The 17564-nt window shown below is 53.5% G+C and overlaps 8 protein-coding genes and 1 non-coding gene across 9 annotated transcripts; 3 read left to right on the top strand and 6 right to left on the bottom strand.

The window, feature by feature from the left end:
• Positions 1-281: 281 nt before the first annotated feature.
• On the bottom strand, positions 282-1207 carry TRM8_2 (tRNA (guanine-N(7)-)-methyltransferase (tRNA(m7G46)-methyltransferase); the record flags this gene model as incomplete). The annotated part of the gene is made up of 2 exons (XM_062879100.1): positions 282-993; positions 1065-1207. The coding sequence occupies 2 exons, from the start codon at positions 1205-1207 to the stop codon at positions 282-284; spliced, it is 855 nt and encodes a 284-aa protein (XP_062732407.1).
• A 215-nt stretch (positions 1208-1422) lies between these two features.
• On the top strand, positions 1423-2900 carry HOM6 (Homoserine dehydrogenase). The gene is made up of 2 exons (XM_062879101.1): positions 1423-1623; positions 1685-2900. The coding sequence occupies exons 1-2, from the start codon at positions 1587-1589 to the stop codon at positions 2743-2745; spliced, it is 1098 nt and encodes a 365-aa protein (XP_062732406.1). The 5' UTR covers positions 1423-1586; the 3' UTR covers positions 2746-2900.
• Positions 2877-3799, bottom strand: QC761_0067750 (uncharacterized protein; the record flags this gene model as incomplete). Its single annotated transcript, XM_062872663.1, has 2 exons — positions 3138-3799; positions 2877-3089 (listed from the first exon to the last, which is right to left on the bottom strand). Exons 1-2 carry the CDS (start codon positions 3243-3245, stop codon positions 2877-2879), a joined length of 321 nt encoding a protein of 106 aa, XP_062732405.1. The 5' UTR covers positions 3246-3799.
• Positions 3800-4077: 278 nt separating this feature from the next.
• QC761_408270 (uncharacterized protein) lies at positions 4078-5151 on the top strand (the record flags this gene model as incomplete). The annotated part of the gene is made up of 1 exon (XM_062879102.1): positions 4078-5151. The coding sequence occupies one exon, from the start codon at positions 4078-4080 to the stop codon at positions 5149-5151; it is 1074 nt and encodes a 357-aa protein (XP_062732404.1).
• A 1025-nt stretch (positions 5152-6176) lies between these two features.
• On the bottom strand, positions 6177-6250 carry QC761_0067730. The gene has a single exon. It is a non-coding gene; the product is annotated as a tRNA-Val (tRNA).
• A 208-nt stretch (positions 6251-6458) lies between these two features.
• On the top strand, positions 6459-8292 carry QC761_408280 (uncharacterized protein). Its single transcript, XM_062879103.1, has 2 exons — positions 6459-7180; positions 7234-8292. Exons 1-2 carry the CDS (start codon positions 6850-6852, stop codon positions 8193-8195), a joined length of 1293 nt encoding a protein of 430 aa, XP_062732403.1. The 5' UTR covers positions 6459-6849; the 3' UTR covers positions 8196-8292.
• A 219-nt stretch (positions 8293-8511) lies between these two features.
• On the bottom strand, positions 8512-12474 carry ERG13 (3-hydroxy-3-methylglutaryl coenzyme A synthase). Its single transcript, XM_062879104.1, has 5 exons — positions 10986-12474; positions 10459-10680; positions 10247-10349; positions 8885-9972; positions 8512-8832 (listed from the first exon to the last, which is right to left on the bottom strand). The coding sequence occupies exons 2-5, from the start codon at positions 10516-10518 to the stop codon at positions 8695-8697; spliced, it is 1389 nt and encodes a 462-aa protein (XP_062732402.1). The 5' UTR covers positions 10519-10680; positions 10986-12474; the 3' UTR covers positions 8512-8694.
• Positions 12475-12964: 490 nt separating this feature from the next.
• QC761_408300 (uncharacterized protein) lies at positions 12965-15184 on the bottom strand (the record flags this gene model as incomplete). Its single annotated transcript, XM_062879105.1, has 1 exon — positions 12965-15184. One exon carries the CDS (start codon positions 15182-15184, stop codon positions 12965-12967), a length of 2220 nt encoding a protein of 739 aa, XP_062732401.1.
• A 671-nt stretch (positions 15185-15855) lies between these two features.
• Positions 15856-16364, bottom strand: QC761_408310 (uncharacterized protein; the record flags this gene model as incomplete). Its single annotated transcript, XM_062879106.1, has 3 exons — positions 15856-15921; positions 15992-16253; positions 16318-16364. The coding sequence occupies 3 exons, from the start codon at positions 16362-16364 to the stop codon at positions 15856-15858; spliced, it is 375 nt and encodes a 124-aa protein (XP_062732400.1).
• Positions 16365-17564: the final 1200 nt, after the last annotated feature.

The raw sequence follows: 17564 nt of genomic DNA, 5'->3' as shown, positions 1-17564 counted from the left end.
GTCAGTAGCTCCATGCAGGGTAGCAGTGACAGGGGTCACCTTGTACCACAGGTCGTTGTGGCTACTCTGACATCAGATGTTAACCCTAACCCTTGGATCATGCTAGACGATCGGGAAAAGGAACATACGACCAAGTTATAGATGGCCTATATGTCCCGTCCAGGGCAGTATGTTCCATGAAATGATGAATTGCCTGTCCACAATGTACAGCCATCCAATCAACACCCCCAAGTCACTCATTATTGGGTATCAAAACAAGCCTTCTTCTGTTCTATCCCTTCCTAAAACACAGGATCCTCCAACCTCCTAAACAACGCCACAAACTTCTCCCCCTTATTCCTCTCCACCTTCTTCCCCTCCTCCGTCGCATTCCTCATAATCTCTACACACGGATCCCCCTCCTGCTCCTCCACCCCAACCCTCTCAAACATCGGATGCGCCTCAAAATGCTGCACCATCCACCCATGCAAATCCGGCACGTCCGTAATCGTGTACACAACCCCCCCCGGCCTCACCGCATAAGCATACTCCGAATTCAGCGTCGTGCTCACAATCCTCTGCTTGTGCTTCCTCGCCTTGAAGTGCGGGTCGGGAAAACAGATGAAAATCTTGGACAGCTGCCCCTGCCTGAAAAAGTTGGGCAAGAACTTCATCGTGTTGGCGCGGAGAACAGACACGTTTTGGTAGGCTTTGCTTTCTTCGTTTTGCCGACGGAGGACCTTGATTCTGTCCTCGACGAACTGGGTGACGCTCACGCGGATCTCGAGGCCGAGGACGAGGGTCTGGGGCATAACGGGGGCGAGGGCGATGAGGAGGCCGCCGAAGCCGCAGCCTATGTCGGCTACTTCGACGTCTTGGGTGAGCTTTTTTACTTTGACTGGTGCCGAGAGGTCTTCTGTTGTTGATGATGGGGTGGCTTCTGGCTGTGACTCTTCTTGGGCGACATAGGCTGGATAGAGGGTGGACCAGTCCATTTGATCAGGGTGTGGTGGGCTGGTTGTATGTTAGTATTGAAATCTCAATTTTTAATTTTTTATTGTTTTTACAAGGTAGGAATGGCTCACTAGACTAATTGATGGTCGGAGAAGGGGTTGGCGTGGGCTCTTTGGCGGTAAAACTTCTTGCGAGGCATGGTGAGGACATCGTCCTGCTTCATGGCGGCGCGATAGTCCTCGCGCTTTTGCTTCTTGTTCTTTTTGGCGGCCATTTTGACTAATGTTTGAGTCTGGTTGAGTTTGGGGATTCGTTCAATAACAGATCTCAAGGGTGCTGTGTCTTGTCGTCGGCGATATCTTGACTTGATAGTGTCGCTGTATGAGTTTGATGCAGAGCGCAAACTTGTGAAGCCAATGACCAGGAACCAGCACCTAAAAGTTCAACAGTGGGGCGCCATCCCACCTCCAGGGCTCCACCCGGCGCCATGCAAGGATCACGCCCCGCGAGTCCGCTATCGGGCCAGAGCTGCATGGCGACATTTTAAAGTACCCCGCGATGCAGTGTGAGCAATTGTTGTCGTATTTTGGGTCCCGGCCTGTAGAATTCCATCTTTAATCCCAAGAACCATCCCGTTCCTCGCTCAATTCACAATGGCTGCCGCGAAACAGGTCAACATTGCCATCATTGGTATGTGTACTCTCTGTCCAGTGTTACTCCTGACCTGATGCTTACAGCTGTGACCCTTCAGGCGCTGGCGGGGTAGGAAAGTGCTTCCTCGGCCAGCTCGAGACGCTCGCCCAGCGCAGACCCAGCCCCAAGCTCGTCCTCACCTACATCAGCACCAGCAAGAAGGCTATCTACAACTCGGACTATGCCGCTATCACCATCAACGATGTCTTCTCCAAGCTCGCCTCCTCCTCCCAGGCTCCCCTCGCCCCTCCCAAGTTGATCGAGTACCTGAAGTCCTCCGGCTCCAAGACCGTCCTCGTCGACAACACCAGCTCCCAAGACGTCGCCGACGCCTACCCACTCTTCCTTGGCAATGGCATCAGCATCGTCACTCCCAACAAGAAGGCCTTCTCTGGCTCCTACAAGCTTTGGCAGGAGATCTTCAGCGCTGCCGAGCAGTCTGGCGCCAAGGTCTACCACGAGTCCTCCGTCGGTGCCGGTCTCCCTGTCATCTCGACCCTCAACGACCTTGTCAACACCGGTGACGAGGTCACCAAGATCGAGGGTGTCTTCAGCGGCACCATGTCCTTCCTCTTCAACTCTTTCGCCCCCACCTCCGGCAAGGGCGGCCAATGGTCCGCCGAGGTCAGGAAGGCCAAGGAGCTCGGTTACACTGAGCCCGACCCGCGTGACGATCTCAACGGCTTGGACGTTGCCCGGAAGCTCACCATCCTCGCCCGCCATGCCGGTCTCGAGGTTGAGTCTCCCACCTCGTTCCCCGTCCAGAGCTTGATCCCCAAGGAGCTCGAGTCTGTTGCCACCGGTGATGAGTTCCTCGAGAAGCTCCCCGCCTTTGACTCTCAGATGGAGGAGACAAAGGCGGCGGCTGAGAAGGAGGGCAAGGTGGTTCGGTTTGTGGGCAGCATCGACGTCGCCTCAAAGCAGGTCAAGGTTGGACTCGAGAAGTTCGATCTCTCCCACCCCATTGCGGCGCTGAAGGGCAGCGATAACATCATTAGCTTCTATACTAAGCGGTACGGAAGCAACCCCTTGATCATCCAGGGCGCGGGCGCCGGTGGTGAAGTCACGGCCATGGGCGTCACCAGCGACCTCATCAAGGTGCTCTCTCAGGTCGCTTGAGCAAAATTCCAGCACAATATTTCAAGCCACATGGCTGTCGAAAAAACAAGGTTGTTTTGTGCTTTCTCTGGCTATGCTGTGTCTCCTCCTCTGCCCCCTTATCCCGCCCTATCCAATTACTTGGGCCCTTGTTACTGTGTCTTTTCGGACGGTGCATGACCATTGGGAGTCGATCCATTCCCGTTTATAGGTAGTTTCGATTGTTGTGGTTGGGTAGCTTGGCGAGCTCGCAGCGCGTTCGTAAATGTTTCGCAGGCAGAACCGGTGAGTCTGAATACGTAGAGGGTGATGTCGTAGATGACGAGGCAGATGATTGGTACGATGAAGAGAGAACCAAGGGTCATCTGGAACAGGTTAGTATGGTACGAAGGTCCAGCGGTCCCTGTACTTACAAAGAAGCCAGAAATGCCATGTAAGAAAGGATGAAACTGCGACGGGATCCAGCTCGGCTCCGTCATGGCGTAGTAGATCCAAGCCATTACCTCCAAAAGGCCAGCCATCGCGGATGTGTTCCTAAGACTGGTGATGGAGATGAGGCAGATAACACGGAGGTCCGAGTAGGTAAGGGGGTAAGCAATGGGGTATCGTAGTAGCAATGGACGCTCGAATGCCGGTCGCGTTGTCAAGAGGATGAGCTATGCAGCAGGGGCATATCTAGTGTATTATATCGTAAAAGGAGCGTAATCGTATCGAGATTTAGGAGGAGCAATGCGTAGGTAGGGAACTAGCTGTTGGGATATGTGCCGATGGTGTTCTTTCCTCGGTCGCGATCCACTTCCATCAGGGCCACCTATGTCAAGCTTATAAAAGAGAAAGGGAAGAATGAAAAAAGGAGTGGGCAGCGCGTGGGGGTTAACGAAGGGAGGCCACGAGGCACCAGGGTTTATGCGGGTTAGATACCGTGCCGTTCTCTTGGGTCTAGTCTGCGCAGTTACTAGGGATGAAAGATGGCGTGCCGGTGCCAAAGTCAAGTCCGGACGACGGTGGAAGAAGAGCTCCGAGCCGAAGCATGCTTGTGCGAGGTGGCCGAGATGCATGACGACGGAATGTCAGGCGCACGCTGGGTGAAAGGTGCCAAGATGCGCCAGCAGTGCTAGCACCCCTGTTTTAGTGCCAGATCCACTGTCTGGGGAAGCTGACGGGAGCTGGGCGCGCACTGTGCGATCTCACTTCATCTGAAGATTCACTTTGACATAGCTCACCTCATCAACTCATCAACATCTTTCTGCTCCGACAACTGACGATTCAACTCATACAGTTGCTCACCAAATAAACACCCACCTCTCACACCGTTCTCACCACTATCAGTCACGTTTTTACACCACCACAACCATGCCCCGTCCCCAAGACCCTCACTTATACGGCCAACCACCCCCCAAAAAACAAAAGATATCCTCCCCCACCGACCTCTCCGGCTCCCTCGCCTTCACCTCCCAACTCACCTCCCTCCTCGCCTCGTCCTCATCCACCCCGTCCACCGGCCGCCCCCGCCCCTCCAAATCCAAAACCGAAGACCTCTTCAAATCAGTCAAAATCAAACGCAAAAACCGCCCAAAAGACCAAGATGAAAAACTCACCCTCAAATCCCCCACCACCACCACCTCCTCCTCCTCCGCCGAACTCGAAGACTTAGCCCGCTCCCGTCAACGCCTAGAATCCAAATCCCGCCTCTACGCCGCCATGCAAAGAGGCGACTACATAGGCAAAGAATACGGCCTCGTAGATTTCGACCGTAAATGGGCAGAATCCAACCCCGGCCCCCCAGAAGACCTTTCCTCCTCCTCCTCTTCCGAACCAGAAGAAGAAGAAGAAGCCACAATCGAATACACCGACACCTACGGCCGAACCCGCCTCCTAACCCCCTCCCAAAAAGCAGCCCTCGACCGCGCGGCCGCCTCGGAAATCGACCTGGAGAAAATGGCCGGCCGCCCTGTCGCTGTGCCCTCTGATCTTATCTTTGGGGATACCATCCAGGCTCGGGCGTTTGAGGAGACGAATCAGATGGAGGAGTTGGCGAGGAAGAGGGATAGGAGCGCTACGCCGCCGCCGGAGACGCATTATGATGCTAATTGGGAGATACGGACCAAGGGAGTGGGGTTCTACAAGTTTAGTCAGGATGGGGAGACGAGGCAGAAGGAGATGGAGGGGTTGGAGGAGGAAAGGAAACGGACGGAGAGGGAGAGGGAGGGGAGGGAAAGGGAGAAGCTGAGGAGGAGGGAGGAGATGGAAAGGAGGAGGAGGGAGATTGAGGGGAGGAGGAGGGAGATGGGGGTGAAGAAAGCGGAGAGGGAGGCCAGCAGGTTTTTGGAGGAGTTGGGGGATGTTCTTGTGGGAGGGGGTGGTGATGATGGGAGTAGTAGTGTGACGGAGAAGAAGAAGGAGGCGGAAAAGGAAGGGCAGGTTTAAGCAAGAGGCTTGATTCAAGGCTTGGGAAAAAAGAACTGTGCAGTCTAGGCTGTTTAAGCGAGTAAATGAACAAGCAAGCAATTATCATATCGACGATGTGAGTGTTGATACTTATTTGAACAATTGGAGACTTTTGTATGTGGCTTTTCCTGTGGACAAATGGATCAAACAAGAGTGAGATTGAAAACACCACACGTGGACATTGCAAGTCAGTAGAACAACAACACCAGAACTGTAAACTACTACAGCAAGAGAGGTGACTCTCTAATAACCAGGTCGGATAGCTTGATATTTTGATATGAAGAGCAGGTGCATGCAACTCTTCTCCTCTCTCCCTGTGCCTCCAACATCTCGACATTCAACTTCACATACAGCTTCACAAGCAATAACCACCTACAGACACCAACCCAATCTTCCTCATGGCCCAACAAAAGTCAAGTCCATAACGAAAAAAATAAAAATAAAAAAAAACACAAAAAAAAATAAAAAAACAAATAATAATAATAAAATTGATCTCTCTTCAAAGGAGGAAAAAGCCAACAGAAATTATAGCCTTGAAATACACCCTTCCCAAAGGTCAGAGCAATTCAATAACGACCCCCAATCTGAAAGGGAAAAGGACAGAAAGAGCAGATGGGGTAAAAAAAAAAAACAAAGAAAGAAAGAAACCAGTATCATCATGCAACGCCCAAGAACGTTCTTGATCTCCTTGGGTTGCCGGCCAGTAAATCTGCTGCAGGATACCCCTGGTATATGAGGACAAAAGGAGAAAAGAGAAGGGTGTGGGAGGGTGTTGAAGAGGAAGGAGCGAGAGGGTTGAAGAGGAAGGCGTGAGGGTGTCACAGAGGAAGGCGTGAGGACGTTAAAGAGGAAGGACGGGGGAGGGGAGGAGCCAAGGTATAGGTGGAACAACTACAGTTTGGAAGGAATAGCAAAATCGAGAGTCAGAATCATCTCACGCTGGCTGGCAGGCAAAAGGAAAAGACTGGTCTCCTATGTAGAGAGGAGGCAAAAGACATGTGGTTTGATTCCGTCCAGGCTCGAACTGGAGACCTTCAGTGTGTTAGACTGACGTGATAACCAACTACACCACGGAACCTCATAACTGATTGAAAACCGATGACGGCTTTTCAATTCAAGTCTGTGCTATCCTTGCTGTGCACTACTCTCAAAGCTTTGAGGAACAAAACACTCCCAACTGACAAAGCAAACCCATCGGCTTCACAAGTCAAGTCCCTTCTGCCCGTTTTCCGGGCCCGGTCCCGTTGCCGAGCGGAATTTAAATCCGGGGAAGCGGCCGTGGGTCTTGGTTTTCCCGCGGGGCGTTGCATGCCTCGGCACTTTCCCATCTGGGGTCTCCCCAAGCGAACCTCACTGTTGGTCGGCACCTATAACAGCCTGCCTTGCATTGATGCATCTCAACCTCACATGAGCTTCATATGAGAGAGAGATACGGAATTCGCGGGTCGATGGAATCATATATCAATTGAATCTCTCTTGTGATTTTACGACTGCCAACCAGTACATAAAACCACCCTCTCTCACTCGCGTAGACTGCCGTCCACCTTGACCAAGCCACATAACCGAACTAAACTGAACGGGTAAACTGATCCTTGACTTACATATGCAACCTCACATCTCACAAACTCACCCTTCACTTCTTCTCATTGTTCACTTCCAACCCAGCCAACCGCCAAAATGGCCTCTTCATTCCTGATCAAGAACCATACCATCGAATCCCAACACATCCGCGAATACCCCCACGCCACCGCCCACTCCCAAGAAGAACCCCTCCTCCTCGCCGTCAAACAATACATCCCCCTCAACAACCTCACCCCCTCCCCCGGCGACGTCTCCATCATCGCCGCCCACGCAAATGGCTTCCCCAAAGAACTCTACGAGCCCCTTTGGGAAGACCTCCTATCCCTCCTCAACAGCCGCGGCGTCCAAATCCGCGGCATCTGGATAGCAGACGTAACCCACCAAGGCCAATCCGGCATCCTCAACGAAGCCAACCTAGGCAACGACCGTATGCCCACACTTCCACCCAATCCATTGTTCATGGTGCTAACAATCGCATAGCCTCGTGGATAGATCACACCCGCGACCTCCTCCACCTGACCAATCACTTCCGCCACTCCCTCCCCCGCCCCCTCATCGGTGTCGGGCACTCCTTCGGCGCAAACATCATAGTCAACCTCTCCCTCCTCCATCCCCGCCTCCTCTCCTCCCTCATTCTTTTGGACCCGGTCCTCTCCAGGTTCCAATCCAAAGGCCCCAAATACGGCTTCGCCCCCATGAAAGCCTCCGCCTTCCGCCGCGACATCTGGCCCTCCCTCGCCGCCGCCAAATCAGCCTTCCAATCCAACCCCTTCTACCGCACTTGGGACCCCCGCGTGTTCAACTCCTGGCTCGAACACGGCCTCCGACCAACCCCTACAAGAATCTACCCCGATGCCCCTGCTGGCTCAGTCACACTGTTGACAACCAAACACATGGAGAGTTTCACCTACTACCGCCCCATCCGTCAGAAGTTGATGGGAGGGGGTAAACACGAACTTGACTGGGATCTCATCCCCGACGCAGACGAAGTCGTGCATAAAAACCCCGACTTCCCCTTCTACCGTCCCGAAGGCGGCCCAGCAACGGCGAACAAGCTCCCCCACCTCCGGCCGGGCTGCATCTGGATTTTCGGCTCAGAGTCAAACGTCAACCCGCCCGACATCCGGCAGGAGAAGCTCGACCTGACCGGAGTCGGTCCGGGCGGTTCTGGAGGCGCGAAGAACGGAAGGGTGAAAGCTGTCACCATCGAGGGGTATGGCCACCTTGTCCCAATGGAGAGGACGACCGAGGTCGCCACCTACGCCGCTGACTTCCTCGTCGAGGACCTCGAGCACTGGAAGAGGGAGCAGGAAGAGTTTGAGCGGTGGGCCAAGAAGAGAGACGAGGAAAAGTGGGTGATTAGTGAGGAGTTTGAGGGGTGGATGGGGGGACGGCCGGTGAGGAAGCCCAAGAAGGAAGGGGGAGACAAGTCAAAGTTGTAGTAGATATCAGAGGACAAAGAGGTTTAATGTTCCCATTTCCATAGAACAACTCACAATAGATATCAGGACACTTCAAACATACAACCGTTCCATCCCATCGTCCATCGACACGACACCCGATCCTGACCGTACATTCAACAATATCCAGCAACACCAAACGTCCAGCCGCCCCACCACCACCCCCTGAACGCCGGCTCAAACCTCAGGCAACAAAACACTCATGATACACCAACAACCGCAAGAATGAAATCATGGTATTAAACGCTCTATTACGTCCTCCCACCCCACCTTTCCTATCCCGTCCCGTCCCGTCCAACCCGTATCCCAGTACCATTCCCAATATAATATCCGACTACCGGCATCCGGCCGGTCCTCCAGTCGTCGTCTATGGGTATGTAATGCCGCCTCCTGTCTTTTGTCTTTGAACACAAAATATTACGTCCTCCTCTCTTGGTATATATTCATCATCCATGCTTTTTGTTTCGTTTTACTCCTTGGTTTACTCCTTGACGGCGTAGAACCTCTTGAACATGTCGTCGACCTTCTCGAGGTAGTAGGTGCCGGGGGCAATGGTGGACACCTCGCCGGTGGGGACGTAGTCCTTCTGGAGATGGGCCTTCTTGCGGAGGTCGCACATCTGAGACAAGTTAGCAATAGTTACCTGACAGTCAAAAGGTGAGGAGACATACCGAGTCGTAGGTCTCTGGGGGGACGGCGCGGCGAGCGACAAGTCTCTGGGGAATGTCAAGAGTCTTGGAAATGGTCTCGGTGCTGCCGTTGATGCGGAAAGAGAAGAAGGAGGCGGCAAGACCGGAGCCGTAGGAGAAGAGGGCGATGCGCTTGCCCTGGAGGTTGGCGCTGTCGACGTGGCCGATCAAGCTGGCAAGACCGCCCCAGACGCTGGCGCAGTACATGTTACCGCAAAGAGTAGCAACCTGGATGGCGGGGTTGACGCGCTCCTGGAAGCGCTTCTTGGTGAGGGTCATGAAGGTCTTCTCGACAACCTTGTCGGTCAGAGACTTCTTGTAGTCCATGTCGCGGATGTCGGCGGGAACCTCGGCGAAAGCCTTGTGCTCAGGGTCGGCAAGGTAGTCGTGGTAGAGGAGGCGGGCATACGACTTTTGCACGAGCTTGCAGGTAGGGGCGTGGAAAGCCATGTAGTCGAAGCGGTCAAGGGGAGTCTTGAGGATGTCGTCTGTTACGCCGTTGGCGTTGCCGTTGGCATGGCCGTTGACGCCCTTGGTGAGCTGGGCCTCGCGCTTGCAGTAGGCGCGGTAAGCACCGTCGAGGGCCTCGGAGTAGCAGTTGATGGAGTAGTGGCCATCAACATAGGGGTACTCGGAGGTGAGGTCGGGCTTGTAGAAGTCATAGGCGTGCTGCATGTAGCTGCCACGCATGCCGGGCTCGAAAACGATGGGCGCATCAGGACCAATCAAGAGCGCAACGGCACCGGCACCACCAGTCGGGCGGGCATTGCCCTTGGCGTAGAGGGCAATATCACCGGCAACAACAATGGCATCGCGGCCATCCCAGGCAGAAGACTCGATCCAGTTGACAGAGTTGAAAACGGCGTTGGTGCCGCCGTAGCAGGCGTTTACTGTGTCGACACCCTCAATGTTGGTGTTGTCGCCAAACAGCTGCATCAACACCGACTTGACCGACTTGGACTTGTCGAGGATGGTCTCGGTACCGACCTCGAGACGGCCGATCGAGTTGGTGTCGATGTTGTACTTCTTGAGGAGGTTGGACACGACAGTCAAGCTGAACGAGTAGATATCTAGAAAGGCGGGGCCCGCATGTCAGCCCCTGAATACCACACCACAACACAACGAGCCCCCACTGCCATGGATACCCCACTGTCCGACGCCTGCCGCCCAGGGGCTGGGGAACAGGAACCCGGTGGTGGCGCAACGTAATAAAGACAAGGCACCACACATTACAGCAGGGGGTAAAATTCTCTGTGTAACGATGGGGTGTTGTTGAATTTTGTTGGGGAGGCAAAAGTGAAGTGAAGTGTTGTGCTGTTAGAGATGGAGATAATAAACACATACCCTCACGGTCGTCGCAGAAGCTCATCTTAGTCTGGCCGAGACCAATTGTATACTTGCCCGTGCTAACGCCATCGAACTTTTCAAGCTCGGTTTGCTCCACATACTATGCCCGTGACAGCTGTCAGCGATGTTGGGTCCAAAGCCAGAGCCAGAACCAGAACCAGAACCAGAACAGTTTGTTGACTCGTCGTCTCTCAGTAGCGTAAACTGACCTGGCTGGGGAAGTAGATTTCGATGGCCTTGATGCCAATGTTCTGGGGACGGGAGGCCATGGTGCTGAGAGGAGGTGCTGGGAGGTAACTGGAAGGTGCTGGAGGGTGCTGGAGGGTGCAATTGGGTTCGGCGAGCGTTTGTTTGTTGGGGGGGGGGAGTCGTGTCGTAAAAAAAAGGGACGAGGAGATGGGACGTGAGGCGGGAGACGGAGGGTCTTTAGACTTTTGGAGGGGTAGTCAGCTAGCGCTCAAAGTGGGCTCATCTAATGTTTTGCTGGAGCTGTCCTGGTCACCGCCTTTTGTTGCCCATTGAGGAACGAGGAACCACCTAAGCAGACCCCACTATCTCTTGCCCCAGCAGTCTTCCAATATCTGTCCAATATTGGCTATCGATTTTTTAGGAATGGAACAACAGATGGCGGTGATGTGGTAGATCTGCATATTCGACAAACCAGAGTGTCACGAATGTCTGTGGCTGTCTGAGGTGACAGGAACAAAAAAAAAAAAAAGAGTGGGGGCAACTGTACCTGTCTCTCGTCTTATCTCTGTTTTTCCTCTGTTGGGGTTGGGAATGTTGGAGAAGGGTATGTATACAACAACACAGCACCAGGAACTAGGATTTCGAGAAAGAATAAAAATAATAGGGAACACAAGAGACAAGGCACAACACCGACAGAAAGAGGATGCGGGAGGTTCAAATACTTTGACCACAGCGGGGACGGCGACGCGGACAACGGCGGGTGACAACGGGGGGTGGACAACGGGAGGTGGACAACGGACAGGGAACAATACCTCCTGCCGGGTTCCAACACAATACTAGCAAGGACGTACGTGGGCATCTCCCCGCCAGACACGCCATACGATATTTCTTGGGACGATGTCGGACGCGCAACCACCACACTCATGTCGTCTCGAGTGCCTCACCAGTCACCACCAACCCTCGACTCTCTCGTGGTCCCTCTCTCGGCCTTCTCCCCCCGCTGTGGGTTTCCTTCGTCGGCCTTGCGCGGATCTAATCTCTGAAGTGGAGGTTTCATGCAAGATTGATAAAGAGAAATCCCCACCAGCCAGCCCAGTTTGACGGAGTTGAACCCACTGCCCAGTCCGACGACGTTGGAGCTTGCGGTCGTTTTCGATGTTGGAGAGGCTTGTGACTGACAAGCCTCGCCGGTGACTACTAAAAGAGTCTCTAATTACTAGATACCCATCTTTGCTCTGGTGATACACTGACCGGACAGGTCGAAGAGCACAGCAGCTGATCCGGTGTCGTACTCCAAAACCATCGACAGCCGTTGAGGTTCACGCCGTCGATATCCCTCTCTGGAAATCCCTCCTTCGGGAACTGCAACGGAGAAAATAGCCGGAGACAACCCAGAACGGGCCCACCATCACCATGTCCCAGTCGTCCGGGTCTTGAGTTTTCGTGCTGGAGCATCAAAGAGGGAATAAAAAAAAATCTCATTGTACGTACGTATGTACAAGGTCCCTCGGGTCGTGGCAACGGTAACCGCGACAAGAGCCCCTTGTGCCCGCCCCTCGACCAACTTTTCCTTGTGATTCAGGGTCTTACAAAAAAAATACTACAAAACCCTCCAATTCGCCAGATCGACACGGCCACCCCCCATCATCGTGTCGTTCGCCTCTGCAGGAACAACCCAGCCCGCGTCCCCCGATGCATCCCACCATCCCCTCCCTTCAGGTGGCTGAGTTGGAACCGAACCGGTCAAGTTCCCATTTGGGAGAATACCCGCCGTCTCGATCACCATCATCAGAGAGATATTCACCGAGCATTTCGAGTTTCCATGATGATGATGATGATGCGTCTCTCCTACGTCCTCACTGTGGCTTGGCAAGGTCAACCTTCATCAACCCCACTATTTATCGTATCGATCTTGAGGCAGCAAAGGCGGGCACGAGCCTTTTCTTATTGCAACCACCCTCGCGAGGCGGTGGAGCTGATTGCGTGACATGATGGTGGTTCCCTGGCAGAGATACTCTTATCAATCTACAGGGGGGGTACCGATCACGGAGGGTCTTCCAGGTAGCCCTCATTTTCATTTTCGTCAGAGACTGTCACACACAAGTGTCACTTGGTCATTCACACTCACTATACACTCTTGACATTTACAACCCTCTCTCACACACTCATCATCTCTCATTCCACTGATCCTCTTACACACTCACACACTTTTCATCCTCTCACTGCCCTCTCACAACCTCTTACACGCTCAGCACACTTTTCGAAACTCATGCTCACAAAAACATATCACTCACTCACGATTGATCTCCACCATCCATTGAATCATTTTCATTTTTGTTCGTAATCTTCCAGCTCTTCTAGTAGAATGCTCAACACTCGACGCACGTAAACGTAGTATGTATGTAGTATGCTAAGAAACGCCCCCTAGATGCACATGAAAAGCCCAAGGCAAAATAAAGCCTTCCTTCCTTACCCATCCCATATCACAACCCATATTATATCATACACCATCCTCCCTCACGTTTCTCAAGCAACCACCTCAACGGGAGCAACAGCATCCCTCTCAGCAGCAGTAGCACCATACCCCGAATCTCCCGACACCTGCGCCCTTTCCACCTCCTCCTCATTAGCCTTTTTTGTATCAATCGTCATCGCCTTCGCCGGAGGAGCAGCAACAACAACAGCAGCAGCGGGCTTCTCATCCAGCTTGAGTCCAGGCACGGCCACCTTGTCGGCTTCAGAGCCGCTCGGAGGGGGTGTATCAACCCTAACCTCCACCGCCAGCTTCTTCTCCTTTTCCTTCCCCTTCTTCTTCTTCTCAGTCCTCTTCCCCTCCTTATTCTTCTTTTTCGTCTTCTCCTCCTCACTCTCGCTCCCCTCACTATCACTCTCCTCCGCCTCACTCCCGCTCTCACTGTCCGTCCCGTCCTCACTCTCAGTGGTATCATCCCCCCTCCTCTTCTTCCCCCTCGCCTTCCTCTTCGCAGCCTTCTTCTTTGCCTTTTTCGCAGCCTTCTTCGCCGCCTTCTTCGCCTCCTCCTCCTTCTTCTTGGCCTGTTCCACCTCTCTTTCTTTCTGCTCCTTCCTCGCAACAACAAGCCACTCCTCCACCCCCTCGACGGCCTTTTCAGGGTTGCGTTTATTTTTCAGGAGAAAACCCTGGATCTCGGCAGGGGAGAACTCCATGGTGGGGATTTTGGAGGCGAATTCTTTTGCTAGGGCGTCGACTTTGTTCAAGACCTCTTGTTTTTTCTCGTCCTTTTCTTTCCGGGAGGCGTCGGAACGGGGGTTGAGTCTTTTCTCGAGCGCGGCAAGAGCAGGGGATTGAGATGAAGATAGCGGGGCGGGGGCGGTGTCTTCTTCAAGGGGGGCGTAGATGGCGCGGAAGATGGCGGCAACCATGGAGGTGTCCGCCTTGTCGAATTTGACTTGCATGTCTACCCTGCCGGGGCGGATGAGGGCCTTGTCGAGTTTCTCGAGGTGGTTGGTCGTCATTATCAACACGCGGCCTTCCTGGCTGGCGACGCCGTCGAGGATGTTGAGGAGGCCTGAGAGGGAGAGGCGGCCGGGGAGGGGAGTGGGTTTACTTTTCGGGTCTGGGACTGGGGGGGCGGCGAGGAGGAGGGGGGGTTCGCCGCCGGGGGAGGAGGAATCAGGTTGGGAAGCAGGGTCGCGGGTGTGGGTCAAACCGGCCGTGTCAATGTCCTCCAGCAGCACGACGCACCGCCGGGGGAGTTCAGCGAAGAGGGAGGCGAGGTTTTCTTCTGTGGCGGTCATGGACGACAAAGAGACGATGTAGATTCTCATTTTGAAGAAGCCTGCCAACGCGAGGGAGAGGGATGACTTCCCTGTGCCTGGGGGGCCCCAGAGGAGATACCCGCGGCGGTAGGGGATGCCTCGGTTGGCGTACCACCTCCTCGTGGCAGGGTTGAGGTAATCAGTCACATCGTCGATGAGCTTCTTCTTTACGTCCTCATTGAGGATGACAGTGGAGAAGGGGCGGGAGGTGCGCGCCATGCAACGTTGCCAGGTGGGCTCCAACCCGGTCCCCTTAAGTGCGCCGCGGTAAATGAGAGTTTTGGCCTCGTCGCGCTTGAGGTACATGCTTCTCGCTTCGTTGAGTAACTCCTTCAACACCCAGGGGTTTCTCCCAAAGCAAGAAATGGAGATCTCTTCCCTCTCGCTGGCGGTGTAAAAAGGGCTTTGTGTCGCGGGCTGCTGGCGCTTGAAGATGAGCAGGCGGCGCTTGTAGATAAACCAGTGACTCCCAAACGTGGGCGTGTAAGCCAGAGCCTTTTTCTTCTTCTTGGTGACCACACAGCCGGATTCGTCAATCTCGGCTCCGTCATCTTCGTCGTCGTCGTCGTTGGACCCCCACATCCACCAGTACATCCTCGAGTTGAGGTTGGTGTTTGCCACGAACCGCCGGGCGCCTTGGGAGAAGGTCTGCTGGGCGACCCAACCCATGAGCATGTTGTAGATTTCGTCGTCGGTGCGGATGTCGACGACAGACATGAGATAGGATTCCATCAGGTCGTTGAGGTATGACGACAGATAGCGCCATGCGGCGGCGACGAAGGAAAAGGACATAATAACGGGGATGTAGAGGTTGAGGTTGATGCCGAGGTGGGATTGCAGAAAGTTGGCGAGGAGAGTGAAGCCGGGGAAGAGGTAGTCCAACATGGCAATGGGGCTTAGGGTGGCGGACTCGCCGCCGATCCCCGGCGGGATGAGAGTTTCGTTCATGGTGGTTACAGTGTTGAGTGGGAAGATGGGAGTGGTGACAACAAAGATGAAGGGAGGAGAAAAAAAGGAGGGAAACAACGGTAAGATATAGACAATCAATTCGACACCACAAGGGGGAACGCTTGATAAGGTGTTGTGCGTGTGGTGTGTCAAAACAGAACAACGTGAAGACTTGAATCTTGCAGATGAAAGAAAATAAGACTTGTCCTGTAGAACTCAAGAACTTGTGTGAAGTGAAAAGAACATAAAAAGCACCATCTTATATATAGCTAATCAATCCCCCCTTCATGCCCCCCTGTCCTGTCCAGACCAGAGCCTCATCATTGTAGATCCCCAGTCGACTCACAAGGCAGCACAGCCAGGCCGGCAAGGCACGCCTACGTATGTTGAGCATGCGTATGATACCTCTCCAAAGGTGCAACTTTAATCCCTGCACTGTTCAATGCTTGTCAAAAGAGGCATCCGCCATGTGCATCGTCAACCCTCCATTGGCTCACCACCTCCATGCAGCTTACTTTTCTCTCGGTACAGGTCCCAGGAAGGTGAACTAGGTAGGTTGCCAGGCTGGCGGCCTTGCGAGGAGAGAGAGAGGGAGCGAGGGGCGCAGGCGGGGTAGCCCAAACCCGTAGGATTGGAAGGCTACAACCAACAACAAGTGAGGACGAAAAAGACTACCTAGCATCCATCACGGTCTGTCTGTCTGTCTGTCTGTCTGTCTCTGCCCTACGGCCCGCGCCCTGTAGGGAGATCCACTCATGGTTTCAACACATCGAATTGGGACTAAGAACCAGTTGCCAAGATAGGTACCTTGAGTTCGACACCACCAACAACAAACTTGTTGTTGGTAACGCCGTTGACATGTTCCACTCCCTCGCACTTGAAAACATTTTCCTGGAGCTTTCTCTCATCCTGTGTCTCCCTTCCCTGTCTTATGGCAAAGCGTTCGTTGGCTGTCTTACCAAATCCCCGGACTGGAGTTGTCCTCAGATCTAAACAAAGCCACCTACCCAGCCAGATGTGTAACACGCCGGGATATACATAGACTGGTAGTATCCACAAGGCATCAGTGCTATTCACGGCGTCAGTCACCGGCAAGAAGAGTATAGCACAAGAGTTTGGGCTATAATACCTACAAACGGCGGTATCCCAACAAACAGCATTCGAACAACCAATGGTCCATGTTTGCGAGGACAAATGCTTGGTATGCTTGGTATGCTTGGGTGAGCGAGAGGTAGCTGAGTGTTAGTGAGAATTATAACTCAGCCTCCTCCCCCACGTACCTAGTTACGCTGGTTGCAAATCAAACAAGACGTCACTTCCAACCAAGAGGACTGGAAAACAACGCCCTCGAAATCGCCTTGCCGCAATGTGCAAGAAGTCAAATCAATGTTGGGAAAAAAAGAAGATAAAGTTCTATTTCAACCCATGTCACGCTGGGAACCTTGTCAGATCCGGCCATTGCTGTAGTTAAAGTCTTTCTGGTAAGTCTGGCTTTTGCGCAGCTGTCAGGCATCAACTGTGCTGACGGTTGAATTGGGCAGATTTTCTGGTTTTAGATAGCTTTGCAGAGAAGACGAGTTGGTTGATAATCTCAGGGGAATACCTACCTACTTACCTGTTCACCTACAGAAGCTGCCATCAAGGTATCCCGCCAAGAGCGGGTGTAACAACATCACAATGTCTCGCACACGCCAGCCCAGAACGTGGAGCCAGCCGCCCCTGTTGCTGTGCAACAACTCACTCTTCCACATCTAGTTCGGTGCCTGCTTGTGAATGAAGAACAGTGAAAATCCTCGTGCAAGTGCGGGAAGGACGTGAAACCATAGCTTTACCCCGCCATAGAAGATCGATGCCTGTGAAAGATGGTAGTAGACTTATCTTGAAATGCAGGCACTTTCACCTGTCTGCCTAGAGAATCGAGACCGTGGTGTACTTCAACGGCGGTTGCGGGGTAGCTGCTAGTCTTTGGTCCGCGAACTGCGGACGAATGCGGGGCACACCACTTCCTGTGAGGGTGGTGGTGAATGAATTGGTGTGTGGCTTACTACCGCAGCATCTCCAGATGGTTGGCTACCTACTCGGATGAACCGGTCAGTGGCCGTCGCAAAAGTTCAGATCATCAGCAGCTGCCGGCTACACCGACAGTGCCCCTCCTGCACAGTCATTAACTCTCGGGATGCACCCTGAAGCAGTGCCTCAATGGCTGCCTCATCACTTTGAGTGAAGTGAATGATTCCGTGACGCAAAGTCCCTCAATTGGAACCGTGGTGATGCTACAGCGTAAGCGCTGTGATGATTGGCCACATGCGTATAACCCCTTGAAGCCTTGGATGGCGCTTATGAGATGCTTGAATGTGATATCGTAAAACTGCAGAACACT

This window comes from Podospora bellae-mahoneyi, chromosome 4 (genome assembly GCF_035222275.1).
Source record: "Podospora bellae-mahoneyi strain CBS 112042 chromosome 4, whole genome shotgun sequence".
NCBI classification, from domain to species: domain Eukaryota; kingdom Fungi; phylum Ascomycota; class Sordariomycetes; order Sordariales; family Podosporaceae; genus Podospora; species Podospora bellae-mahoneyi.
This window is presented reverse-complemented; position numbering and strand designations above follow the sequence as displayed.